Source organism: Phocoena sinus, chromosome 19, assembly GCF_008692025.1.
Source record: "Phocoena sinus isolate mPhoSin1 chromosome 19, mPhoSin1.pri, whole genome shotgun sequence".
NCBI classification, from domain to species: domain Eukaryota; kingdom Metazoa; phylum Chordata; class Mammalia; order Artiodactyla; family Phocoenidae; genus Phocoena; species Phocoena sinus.
Window position 1 is genome coordinate 24,067,341 of NC_045781.1, and position 13,807 is coordinate 24,081,147.

A 13,807-nucleotide genomic window follows, 5' to 3' on the forward strand; every position below is an offset into this window, starting at 1 on the left:
TCCTAGAGTGAATCCCAAGCAGGAAGTGAATTTTACTAATGCTGTTACCCTGTTCTTTTCTCTTCTGATTTTGTGTTTTCACTTTATGGTTCTTCGCCACATGTCCGTTTCCACACTGCCTCAGGGACCAAGTGGCTACAGACTACCAGGTCAGTCTCACACATGAATCTAGTCTGCAGGAATCTGAGTTTTACAGTCTGACCATGTGGCGATCTGTCACCAGATAACAGGGATCCACTTTCTGTGGCATGAGAGACTACAGGAAAATCTGGTTTTAGTCTTTTCTGTTCTTCTGTTTGTGCAAGAACATGTCTCAGGACTACTGACAGAAGAACAGCCCTTATGAAATCTGGGCCAGTTTTGTGTTTTTGGATTACTTTCGACCTGTGGCTACAATTAGGGAACCAAAGCTGAAAGCTCTCTGTGTGTCTGTCTCTATAAATGAGAAAAAGCCTTTACTTCTTCATGGTGTGAATGTGAAATATATTCTTATCTCCAGGGGTTATTAATAAAGTAGATAATAAAGTTTCTTAAAGAATTTCTGTTCGGGGCTTCCCTGGTGGCGCAGTGGTTGAGAGTCTGCCTGCCGATACAGGGGACACGGGTTCGTGCCCCGGTCCGGGAAGATCCCACATGCCACGGAGCGGCTGGGCCCGTGAGCCATGGCCGCTGAGCCTGCGCGTCTGGATCCTGTGCTCCGCAACGGGAGAGGCCACAACAGTGAGAGGTCCACGTACCGCAAACAAAAAAGAATTTCTGTTCGAATTGGTTTATAGAGAACAAGCTTTTACATAAATCTATATATCTAGAACTCCTAGAAAATAAAGAAACTAAACATCCAAACTTATAATGTGTTAGCTTTTTAAGGACAAAAGAGAAACAATGCAAAATGCACAGAAGCTGAAACTTCAAAGGCATCTGTATTTAGAATCCAAATTCATGTAATAAAAATAATCCTTAGGGAATTCCCTGGCGGTCCAGTGGTTAGGAAGCAGCGCATTCACTGCTGTGGCCCAGGTTCAATCCCTGGTCCCCTGGTTGGGGAACTAAGATCCTGCAGGCCGCAAGACATGGCCAAAAAAAAAAAAAAAAAAAAAAAAAATCCTTGGACAAATCAATCTGACTTGATCATTTTAATGCTAATTTAAAAATAGATGGCCTTTCTCTGATTTTATCAGTGCAGAATACAATGCATCATAAGATTTTTTTAACTTAAAAGTTTTCTTTCATGAAGAGATTGATTATGAAAAATAAAAATGTATACATTAAACTAAATTGAATTGTAACACTGCTACATTTTTTGATATCAGAAGTTATGTTGTTCAGCAGTTGTCAGCTTAAGCATAATTTCCAACATCCTTAGTTAACTTTAAGACCCTGGTTGGACCAACAGTAAATGGTTAACTAATGGACACTCTTTGGATACATGGCTAATTTCCAAGTGAGAGACGCCAAGCATAAACACACACATTACACGTTTTCTTTTTAGTATAACCACAATGTCATTACCTCACCCAAGAAAATGAACAATAATTCCTTAGTATCATCTAATACCCAGTCTGTATTTAATGTGTTTTTCCAGTTGCTCTGTTCTAATTATTCTGATTTTTTCCCCACCATAATTACACAATTCTTGTCTTGCTTAGTATGTCACATATAGAATTAGTATGCACTCTTTTGTGTATGGCTTTTTTCACTTGGCATACTATTTCTGAGATTCATCCACATTACTGCATGTCTCAGTAATTTGCTCTTTTCTATTGCTATGTAGTATACCACTCTGAATGTCTTTTACACCTAAACTATCTTTGATGTTTCGCAAAGGTCCCCAGGCAATCAATCACAAAGATTTGACTTTCACCTTATAAGGATGCTAAAACTATTAATTTCATTGGGTTACTCTGAATTTCTTAAATCACAAACACTTATTAACTGTGTCAAATCAAAAGGGAAGCTTGGTCTACTTCTACTGAGTCTCTTTACTTTTCATGGCAATGTAGTTACTTGCTCAGGATCATTAAGAATCTGTCCTCCCTTTTACTAGGACAAAATTAGACAAATTCATTGTGCAACACAGACCATAATTAGAATGTCATATTTAAGAATAAACCTCACTTAATCAGGTATGGCAAGGTTACTATTAAAAAACAAGGATTGTAGTTCATCTATGGAACCAACTCAGGATACTGCTCTGGTGGTACCTACTCTGTGGCATGCAGTATAAAGAAAGTCCCTGCCTGGCAGGCAAGAAATTTTAGCATATTTTGGGAATCCTGAGGAGAGAAGCATTCATCCAAATGTATAAATGCTACAGGTGAAGTATGTAGAGATGATTTTCTTGATTTTTTTTTGGAGATTTGCTTCCTAGCTTTAAAACAGAAGAGACAAAAGAGGCAACTAAAACCAAAAACAAATGAAAACCACCCAGCTACTGAAAAGGTAACCTAAGGTTCCTTATGAAATTTCCAGAGAGGATAATTCTCTAGTGTTAGTAATTGCTAATACCTCCTGCCATACTCTGTATACAATCAGGCTAGTCTACATGCATATGTGTGTGTGTGTGTGTGTGTGTGTGTGTGTGTGTGTGTGTGTGTGTGTGTGTGATCAAGAGTAATCTTTGAGGCTATTTATAACTACAAGGGCACAATTAACACAAACTACAGAAACTCTGGAAGTAAGGTAAAAGAATAGCTGCATGCTCTCTCAGTGTCACACTAGAGAACTGTCTAGCAGGTCCAACCAAGGATTATTTCATAGCCAGGGCAGCACTGTCCAACAGAACCTTCTGTAATGACATATGTTCTGTACCTGCACTGTACAAATGGGTATCCAGTAGCTACATTACGGCCACCGAGCACGTGAAATACAACTGAGGAAATGAATATTTAATTTCACTGAATTTTAATTAAACAGCCACATGTGGTAGTGGCAATACACTGGACAGCCTTCAAACTATTTTTGTACGGGCCCTAAGAATTGTTTTTACCTTTTAAAGGGTTGTAAAAAGCAAAAACAAAGAATATGAGACAGAGACCCTGTATGGTTCATAAAGTCTGAAACTATTTATCACCTGGCCCTTTACAGAAAAAGCTCGCCCATGTTTGTATGCTCTAGCGGAATGTGTTTTTTGTTTGACATACTATTTATATTGAAAAAGGCCCAGAATCTGTGAAATTACACATTTAACTTGCATATTTTTGTCCAGTAAAGACACAGATGATTTCTGTGACAACCCCCAAATTACTGTTTCATTATCCTGTAGGATGTGAAAAGTTTTGTATCCAATCTAGCAGTCTTATTTCAACATTCTTTTTCAGTACCTATATTCATTTCCTGTACTGTTCCTTGAATCAGTTTTCCTATCCAGCTAGTTCCCTCAAAAATGAGTTATAAATAAATGCTTGACATGTGCTCACCTTGTATCTTTAGGAATTACATTTTAATAACAAAAAATAAAGTACTCATTTAAAAAATTCCTATTTACAAAAACAAAACTAAAAAAATGGTGAGGATTCAAGGCATATTTTGAGAAGTAGATAATATGATGTGGCAGTCATTCCTGTTGTCTACCAATATCCACGTTCTGCTTCTTTAACAAACAGAACTCAGATTTTCTTCAGGGCAGCAATGTGTCTACTTAAAACTGAACATTTCCTAGCTCTCTTTCCTGCAAGTATTGGCTATATGACATAGTTCTGGCCAGAAAGAGATAAGGAAAAGTCTGCTGGGGTGTTGTAGAAAGGTGTTGTGGCTTCTTCCTTCCTTCTTGAAATAGAGACTTGATGGCTGGAGCTGCAGTAGGTATTCTGTGAGCATGAGGGAAAGGCCAAAAGAACTGCAGAGACCTTCACCCTGACAGCTCCTAACCACTGCTCAGCCTTGGACTGTTGTTTATCTTAAGACTTTTTATTGAATGGAAGAAAACTAAACCATTTTGTATAATTTCTATCACTGCAGCCAAATCCTGATCTATCTATCAGTCTAACTGTTAGAGATATATCATCTGCATTAACCTATTATAACAAAGTAATGACTTTATTATCTTAATTTTAAAAATCCAGGTTTAATAATGAAACATACAGTGAACTAAACACGTAGGTTCAAGAATGGATAAAGATCCCAGATGACTGGTAGATAGGGATTTTCGATGAAAAGGTGTCATAATCACAACTGACTTTTACATAGAAAATTCAGATGTGAATCCACACAGTTCTTATTCATCAATTAAAGTAATTCTGTAAGCACTAAGACTGAACAAACCTTTCTCTAAGTTCAAAGGAACCTCTTAAATTAACAATTAAAAGAAATAATTCAGTTTCTTTAAACAAAAGGATTTTCCTATGTTGTTTCCATATGACAAAACTTATTTTTATAAAAAACAGTTCTTTAATTAATTACTGTAAGGATTTCCCCCTATAATTCTGTTTCTGAGATGTAAGCCTTCTAACTTCATACGATTATGTTAATTTAGTAAAAAGTCAACACAGAACAAAATGTTGTCCCTGATTTAATTAAAACCCTGTAATACTAGCTGGTAAACAAATAGGGAAGAGGAAACTACAGTCATGAACAATCACTTTGACGCTGGTACAATCAGCGTGCGTATCCCTTATTTCAACATTCTGGTATAACCCCAAAATATTAACCACAAAAGAGACTGAACAAACCTCTGTTTCTTGAGAAGATGATTTTCACAACCATGGTGAGTTAAAAACTATCATTCTAGAAAAAGCAAAAAGGCCTCCAACCTCCTTTCTGGTAAAATCAAAACAAAAAACTTCTGTCACTACCCAGTATTACATCTATAAATTATTTCCTCCATGAACAAATCTACTGTTCAAGAATTCATTCATGAAACCAGGTACCAAGTTCTTCTAACGGAAAAGGAAATAAAACAATATAGGGTCCATCTTAACCCTCTGAAGTCAATGAAGTAACAGGCCACTTCTACTGGAGTTGCGTTTTCTTTACCCTTATCTTTCTCCTCTCTTACTCCACAAATATGCAAGCAAAAACTCAGGTAAAGGACAATCATCAACTCTTCATAAGACCCTCTCTTCTTTTCCTCTCAAATTAAAAGCAGACTGGATGTTAGCCTACCTTACCACAGTTTCTCAGGTGCATTGTAATTTCAATGTTTAAGACTGGTGAGTCCTCCAAATTACTCTCCTTATAAGTCCTCCAGATTGGTGTTCTTGGTAGGTCACTGGCTATGCTTCACGGTGGCTATTCACTGCCATAAAGTAATGCCTGAAATAACACCACCTGATGGGCAGCTGTAGGTAGCAAATTCAGTACCCTAAAGGTTCAGGGAGAAACCATACAACAACTAGCCATGCTGTTTACTTCCAATTACTCCTCTTTTGTTTGTTAACCTCCAGGACAGGCTCCTAGCTCACCAACTAACCTTAGCACCCAATTCCCTGCTATGGACCTCCATGATCTCAGCACTGCATTATCTCTAGATGGCTCACACGTCCATCCTTTAGCCTCTCACTTCTCTAAGTTAAAAGGAACGCTTCCACTTTACCCATGACCACTGAGGTACCACCCCTTGGTTCTCAGAATTCCTCCAGATCCAAGATTCTGATCTGTGAAATGCTTCTTTAACTACCACCTCTAGGATTCTCCAACACTTACTGAAACTGTCCTCTGCCTGCATGATTCCCTGAGTCTAGGAGGGGACACGGTCTAAGGTCCTGTCCCTCCCTTTATTCTTACAGTTCTTACGCCCTTCTGCCTTCACCTGCCTCCTCTCCAGTCTGAACCTCTCAAGCTATTAGTTCACTAACAGTAGAAGGTAAGTCTTGCATATTTTTGGACTGTCCTAGCTCAAATAAGGCTGACCATTCAGAAACAGTTCCTGGGCCCCGTTTTGCCTTGCTCAATTGCACCTCAGATTCCTTTAGTCTTTATGTGCTGGCTTCACCAACATCCTGAGTGGGGGAAATCATCACCTACTTGAGAATTTCTGGATCAAGTGATACTATAAATTCAAACCACCTAACCTTCCCTGGCCCTCACTTCAAGTCCACAGTCCTTTTTTGTTTTTTTCTAATGCAATTCCAACAGTTCCACTGTATCTGTGTGGACATATTGCACTGTCTTCAAGTTCTCACCCTCCCTCTCGGGGCATAAACTGGCATCCCACTTTACTAAGACAGTACTATAGGCCATTAAGGCCTTCAATTACCCACTTCACCAAATGGGGAAAAAAATGTGTATCCTCACTTATCTTGTCTCCTACTACCTAAAGCAGAGGTCCTAAAAAGGCAGTCCAAAAGCTGAATCTGGTCCACTGCCATGTTTTGTTTAGCATATGTGGTTGCTTTCTATTTTTCTTTTTTTAGAATATGTACTTTAAAAAGAATGTATGAGTGCAAAACTTTTACTGAGATGTAATTCACAGCATACATGGTTTTTAAAACATAAATTAGCTGCCTCTTAAAACCAAAACAAAACAGATTTCCCATTACAAAATGCAGACTACTGGCTTCCCTTGGGTGAGAAGATCAGACATCACTAGGCCCGTATGTGTAAGCAGCTGATACTGAGCATGAGCGTCTGCCCTCTCCCACAGGGCATGAGCACCTCGGTTCACCAGCTCCTTCCAACCAGCCAGCCGCTTCCCTATGCAGTCCCCCACCCAGTCCCAGGGGCTCTTTGATCTAAGGGAAGGAGCTAACTCTTTGCACTCCCCAGGACTGAGATCTCTTCAGCCTCATCTCTCCTCACCCAGGCCAGACTCCAAGATCCCACCCCTGCTTTGAATCTTCGATTTCTTTGTGAATGAGGCAGCTCGGTCAGTGCCTCCACTTCTCTGACATTCAACCCTCAACTTCCTTTGTTTCCATGACGTCTGCCACCTTGGACTTCAGTCCCCTCCCACCGGGCCCCTATGGACAATGCCCGCTTTTGGTTTCCCTCTCACTTTCAGACATTGCTTCTCTCGCCCTTGTAGTAATGTCACATTGCTATAAAAGTTCTAAACACTTATCCCCAATTTCTATACTTATATCATCAGTAGCCAACAATGGACCTGATGGTGGAGGCATTGAAATGTAAATCTGACAGCATCCCTGGTGTTCTTACAACCTTCCATTACTCTCCGCTGCCTCCCTGCTTGGTAAAACCCACGTTCTTCAGCAGGTCGCACGTGCTCTGTGAGCTGGCACCTTCCCCCATTCCTGTCCTTCACTGGAGGAATCCATGAAAAAACGGGACTACTTCATATCCCCGTGATTTTGCACGTGCTCTTCCTTCTGGAAAACTCTCATTCATCCTCCAGCATCCCACTGGGCAGAACAACCCTTCCTCTCCTATATTACTTGCACATACTTCAACTCTTCAATGTTGTTTCCAACTTTCTCCCCTACTAGGCTGTGGGTTCCTTGAGGTCCAGAGGCAACAGCTAGTGTATTTCCTGGCACAGAAGTTTTCTTTAAGTATCGGCTACCCGGTCCCACCAACCTACAGGTCAAACAACGTATCCACCATCCTTCCTGATACCAGGGCTTCAAACCTCTCCCTCCATCCCTGCATCCACTCAGTTGCCAAGTCCCAGTGAAAACCGTGTCACCCCACCCATGTCCAGTTCTAAACTGGAACAAAGTTCCTCCCACAGTTGGGTCTGCCTGTCTTCAAACACAGAGCTTCAAGCAAATCCTTCCTCTCCCAAATCCTCACTGACTCCCTACTGATAAGGCCCAGTGGCCTTAGCGCAGCATTCGGGTCCCTGGAGGCTTCATCCCTCACAGGGCAGCATGGCTCTTCCCACCCAGACACTCCATGTTGTTCTGGCTTCGAGGCCCTTGCTTGCAACCACCTCTACCTGGGAATCTTCCCAGATCTTCAAAGCCCATCTCAAGTACTGCTTCCTCCAACAAATTTCCCCTTTGACAAAAGTGGTCACTCAAGAGCACGTGCCTTTTTTAAAAAAACAAAAACTTCCCAGGACATTATCACCTTCTACCAGTAGCCCCATCTCACCTCTCTCCAGTGAATGGAGCCCTAACTAACTAAAGCTCCACATTCTCCTCTACTCAAGCATTTTCTAAAGGGTAGTGAATTAACATTTTTAAAGGAGGAAAACAACATGAACCACTTGATGGGACCCATGAAGCTGCTTGGAGACTCTACCAGCTAGTTTAGAAAAGTCCTTACTCTAAGTCCTCCTTCCCCCAAACCCTCTCCTCCTCCACAGCTTAACTTAAAAGACTGTATATGCTGAAGATTGCTCTCCTGTTCTTCATTTTTTTTTTTTTTAGCCACACTACGGGACATGCGGGATCTTAGTTCCCTGACCAGGGATCGAAGCCGTGCCCCCTGCAGTGGAAGCACAGAGTCCTAACCGCTGGACCGCCAGGGAATTCCCTTCTGTTTTTTTTTTTTTTAATTAATTTATTTAATTTATTTTTTTGTCTCTGTTGGGTCTTCGTTGCTGCGTGTGGGCTTTCTCTAGTTGTGGCGAGCGGGGGCTACTCTTTGGTGCGGTGTGCGGGCTTCTCATTGCGGTGGCTTCTCTTGTTGCAGAGAACGGGCTCTAGGCGCACGGTCTTCGGCAGTTGTGGCTTGTGGGCTCTAGAGCGCAGGCTCAGTAGTTGTGGCGCATGGGCTTAGTTGCTGCAAGGCATGTGGGGTCTTCCCGGACCATGGCTCGAACCCGTGTCCCCTGCATTGGCAGGCGGATTCTTAACCACTGTGCCACCTGGGAAGCCCCTTCCCTCTGTTCTTAATTTTTAAAAATCAAGTTAATGGTTTTCTCTTCCTTAAAGGAATGTAAAACACACTCCAAAATGAATTAACAAGAACAAAAAGCCCTTGAGTATGGCATTCAACTTTTCCCCATAAATCTCAAAGGGAAAAAAAGGATTTCTTATAAGTGGGAGAGTTGGATTATGAGTAGCACACATCGAAAAGATAAATGGGCAGGTGACACATGCTACCAATATACTGTAAGACACACCTTTTCCAATTAGCTTATGCTGAACTGCATGGCAGGGACAAGCAAGGCAACTGGAGTTGGGAGGGTCCAGCAGGGTTTTTCTGTAGAGCAAAAGAAGCACTTTCCATGCTTGCAGTGAGCCTTGAGTAAAGCTGAACTGGGATCAGGCAGAGTACACAATAAAAGCAGTGAGACTAGTCAGACTACAGCAGAGATTTAAGCTGAGAGCTGCTAAGGCAGAGAATTAGGAAAACAAAGTGGGGTTGAATAAATAAGTGTTTTGTAAATCAGAAAAGTTTAGAGTGAATGAGATAGGCAACAGGAGGCTCTACGAGATCCCAGGGCAGGAGAATGACTTTTTGTGGGAGGATTAGTCTAAGGCAAGTTATACTGGGGAGGGAGGGAAGGCAATGAAATAAGGGAGAGGGCCCACATACCAAGAAAGAAGGTCTTAACTGCTGCAAAAATAATGGAAGAGGAAGGAATGAATGCATGTAAGAGACTTTCAGAAGCCATAATAGGACTTAGTCATGTCAAACTTTTTAGCCCTGGGGAGTGGGAAGAAATTGGGTAGCTGGGGAGAAAACAAGGAGGGGACTGGGAAGGAGTTAGACCAGACAACTGGTTCAAAAAAATCAAGAACAGGAAAGCAAACCTGATTCAACATCTGCAGTGCTTTAAGTTAAGCTGTGGAGAAGAATCATACAGTTAAGTGTCCTACCTCCTCTAAGCACGTTAAAAGCAAGCATACAGGCTTCTTTCTTAATCTAAGAAAGTCAAGAGTCACAGCTAATCAGATTCTTCAAGGTCACTGTGAAATTTCTGAAGTACGACGCCAAAAATGGATCCCCACCCCTAGTGCTCAGCATCTGGGAGGCAGGTATCAAGAGCAAGGTCTCTGGAAACAAACTCCCTCGGTCTGAATCCTGGCTCTCCCACTTACTCGATGGGAAAACCTGGAGAAACCTGGCTCCCCGGGAGGGGGAGGATGTACTCTTGCAGTATTTGGGCTTGGGGAGGGAAGGGAGTAGCTGAAGGTGCCCGAAGTAAGTCTAAGTGCGAAATGCTGATTTAGAGAGAAGGTGAGTCACCTCTTCGAAAGTTTCAGTTTCCCCAGCTGTTAAAAACAGGAAGATAATAAAATCTACCTCACTGGATTTTTTAAGGACTGAATTCGATAATCCTTCCGAAGTATTGAACATAACTTCTGATGTGCTACAACCGTTTCGATAAATGCTAGTGGTACACAAAATCAATACAAGGAATAATGCTATTTTTAATACTATTATTAATCATCCCTATCTCTTCTTGATATTCTCCGAGTACTGTACTACTGTGATCGTTTTGTCAGATTCTCAGAGGGGTCTGATATCCCCAAGAGGTTCAGAATCCCTGTAGCGGAGACCTGGGAAGAGATAAGTGGCTGAGGTGGTAGGCCAGGAGGCTGCGGGCCCAGCTATCAGGCCCTGCGCACCAGCCCGCGGGCTGGGGGGAAAGATAACAACAGGCAACACTCTCAACGCGTTCACTCCGTGCCTGCCAGCCACTGCGCTCTGCGCTCTACGCACATCACCTACTCCAATCCTCGCGACAGCCTTCCGAGTCAGCTGCTTTCGTCAGCGCCACTTTACAAATGGGGAAACTGAGGCGCCCGGGATGAAACCGCTAGCCCAAGGTCACATGGCTCTAGAGCGGAGGCTCGGGAGACCGCGCTCTCACCACCGCGCCTGGCTCGGTCAGCGCAGGAAGGGCAGGGAAGAAGGGGGTGGGGACGCCCAGGGACCCCGATCGACAGAAGGCCGCGGGGGCCGGGCTGGGGAAGGCGATCGCGCGGGGGCGGCGGCCGGACTCACCTTGGCGCTGTGCACCGCTTCTTGCGCCCCGCGGAGCTGCAGCCAGATGCGCGCAGGGAGCGGTTCCTCAGCCCCGAGCGCGCCGAGCACTGCCAGGCTCACGCCGAACAGGCCCTCGATGCGGCCGCGGCTCCGTTCCAGCAGCGCCGCCTTCTCGGCGGGCGCCGTGAACTCGTCCAGTACCGCCCGGGCCGCCATGGCGGGCGCGGCCTCCCGCGGCGGCGCCGGGGGCCGGCGGCGGCGACGCCCCCTCAGCGTGCTGCCCCTGTACCCGAGCTCGTCAGGCGGCGTCGGCCCTCCAGGCCGCCTTGGCCCGGCCCGCGCCCTGCCGCCTGGCCGGATGCCCAGCTACACCATCCCGCCGCGGCTGCCGCAGCTCGGCAACTGCGGGTAAAAAGCCCCTTCGCCGCCGCCGCCACCCCCGCCGCCGCCGCGGGCCGGGCCCCGCCGCCGCGCATGCGCCCCGCTCGCCGCCGTCATTGAGTGTCGCCACCCCCTGGGGGGGGGCGGAGGCGACGAAAGTGTACGTCACGCACAGTCGCCATGTTTGTTGAGGGCCCAACGATGGCTGTGGAGGGGGGCCTGGGTGGCCTTTGGTCAGGCCACGACGCTTTTGCGTGGCCTGGTGGATGATGAATTTATGGTTTTACATATGGGGAAATTGAGGCTCCGAGCCAGTAGTCGGGACTGACCCAGTGTCACACAAGGGATTTGGCTTGCTTTCAGACAGCTTGAAGCCCAATATAGCACTCTAGCAAACTGAGTTATCCAGCTTCTCATTTATTGATAGATGTTTTTTTCTCTTCCTCCCTCGATCCCTCCCCCACCTCTCTCTGTCTCTCGCTCTGTCTCTCTCTCTTTCTCTCTCTCCCTTTCCTTTGCTTTCCGTTGTTTTTTCAGTAAAAATGGTAACAGGAAGAGAAGAAAATGGGAATAATGTGTATGGAGAATTGAAAAGCAAAGAAATGATTAAGGAAAGGTCAAGAGAGTGTTTTCTTCTGGGAAGGGAGGAGGAGAATGTGTTACAGAAGAGGTACAAGAAGTGTGGGACTAGGGGCTTCTCTGTGATTTTAGTGGGGTACTTGGGCAAGTACACCCTAAGCCCTCTCCAGGTCTGTTTTCCCATCTGTAAATTCAAGGGTTGCTCTAGTTATCTCCGAATTCTTTTCCAGATATTATGTTCTCTGTGTCCATGAAAACAGATTGTGGAAGATAGTGGTTTCCTTTCTCTGGGCTAAATATTGTGGGTATAGTAGATAGTTAGGGACCATGGGCGTATTACTTAACTTGTCTAAGTCGTAATTTCTCATCTGGAAATGTGGGTAACAATAGTACTTCCTACTGTGAAAATTAAGATAGTACCTGGACACAGTAAATGATCATGAAATACTAGCTATTATTATCGTTAAATTAGCAATGTATTTAAGGCTCCATTTTCACAGAAAAGCTTTGTGTGGGTTATGCAACCATACTGAACTTAATGGGCCTGGGAGCCCCCTCCCGCTGTATAGATTCCCCCTTGAGGAGAAAAAAGGGGAACTAAAGATGTTGCAGTTGGAAAGGCCAAGTGGGAATGGTCTTGGTAAGAGGGATTACCCAAGGTAAAACCTCTCAAGGATCCGGGCTCCTGGGGTTTTCCATATGCCTCAGAAATTCAGACAGGTGTGGTCCCCTGGTGCCCCACCAAAGGATGACTCATCACAGGGAAGAGAGCCACTAGGCTCACAGACTGACAACTTCCTGCTCCCCTGGGCTTTTCCCTGGGTGTCCACACAGCCAGCAGCCTTCCTGCATCAGGTAGATGACCTGAGATTGGCTGAGGCAGGTCAGGTGGAGAGTGTGGCCTTGCAGATAGACTGCACCCAGAGCAGGAGTCAACACAACGTGTTATTTTCTGTCTTCCTGGTGCACTCACCTTACGTGGAATTGCTGTTGTTCAGTGATTGGACAGGGCTTTCCCCAGGGCGGTTCCTGTTTGCTCCCAGCAACTTCCCTGCTGGTGAGTCTTAATTGCTTAATTATTAGGGCTGAGAAGAGGCTGCTTTGAAAAACACACTACAGGTCCTTCCCCTTCCCCCCAAGAAACCTGCCCTAAAACAACACTAGTAGTTCATACACACAACCACAGAAGAAAATTGGGCCTTTAGACTGTGTTCAGAAGTCACTGGGTTGGTGTATCGCCAGAGAGACAGCTTTGGGATTTTTTCCCTCTGTTTAGAACATTTGCCAGTTCATATCTGGTCAGCATTTCCCTTTAGGGAACTCTCAAGGTTTCCTGAGTGTAGGGAACAAGGAGAGAGAGGGAGAGAGAGAAATCCCCTTTTAGGAAACTCCCTTGCTTCCTGTAGTTTCTGAACCACAACTTCCGTCACTTGGCCAGTCTTGCCTACCTGGCTGGCCTCACCACCCAGGACAGTTAGCACCAGGGATAAGGCCTTCACAGAGTCTATATTCCAGATACTGTAGCTGTTTGTTTTCTCTAATCTCCATATCAACCCATGAGAGGGTGTTGAGGGAATCACTTATTTCCCCATCTCATATTTTCATTGTGAGGGCAGGCGGTGGATTCCTACCCTTTTCTCCAGCAGGGCTGACTGTGGAAGAACACATGCAGTGCCCCTTGCCCAGTCTCCCCCAGGGCAGGAGAAGAACTTCTCTGACCCCACTGACGGCTGACTTTCTGAGAAGGATCAGTGCTGGGTTGGGCCGCCCTGCCCCCAGAGAGGGTGTGTTATTATCTGCCGTCTGCGGTTGCCCACCGTGTCAGTGACTGTGTGAAGTATTTTCACTCAACCACATCCTCCAGTCCAGCTTTGTCAGTAATAAAGATGACACTTTGATCTCTAACTGTCTGACACCTGCTTTTATTTCTCAGTCCTGAATGCAGGAGGGTCAGGAAGAGTGTTTACTGGCTTCCTAAAACTCCAGAAGTGGTTGATATTTTTATCATTCCTATTTTAAAGATGAGGAAAGAGAAGCATAGAGAGGTTCTGGAACGTTCCACAGAGCT

The 13,807-nt window shown here is 44.7% G+C and overlaps 1 protein-coding gene across 1 annotated transcript in view; it reads right to left on the reverse strand.

Annotated features, from left to right (window-relative positions):
* N4BP1 (NEDD4 binding protein 1) overlaps positions 1-11,047 on the reverse strand; it is a 47,875-nt gene extending 36,828 nt beyond the window's left edge. The window contains exon 1 of the mRNA XM_032612426.1: positions 10,798-11,047. Coding sequence (XP_032468317.1) covers positions 10,798-10,995 — 198 coding nt within the window. The 5' untranslated portion in view covers positions 10,996-11,047. The remainder of the gene's footprint in view (positions 1-10,797) is intronic.
* Positions 11,048-13,807: the final 2,760 nt, after the last annotated feature.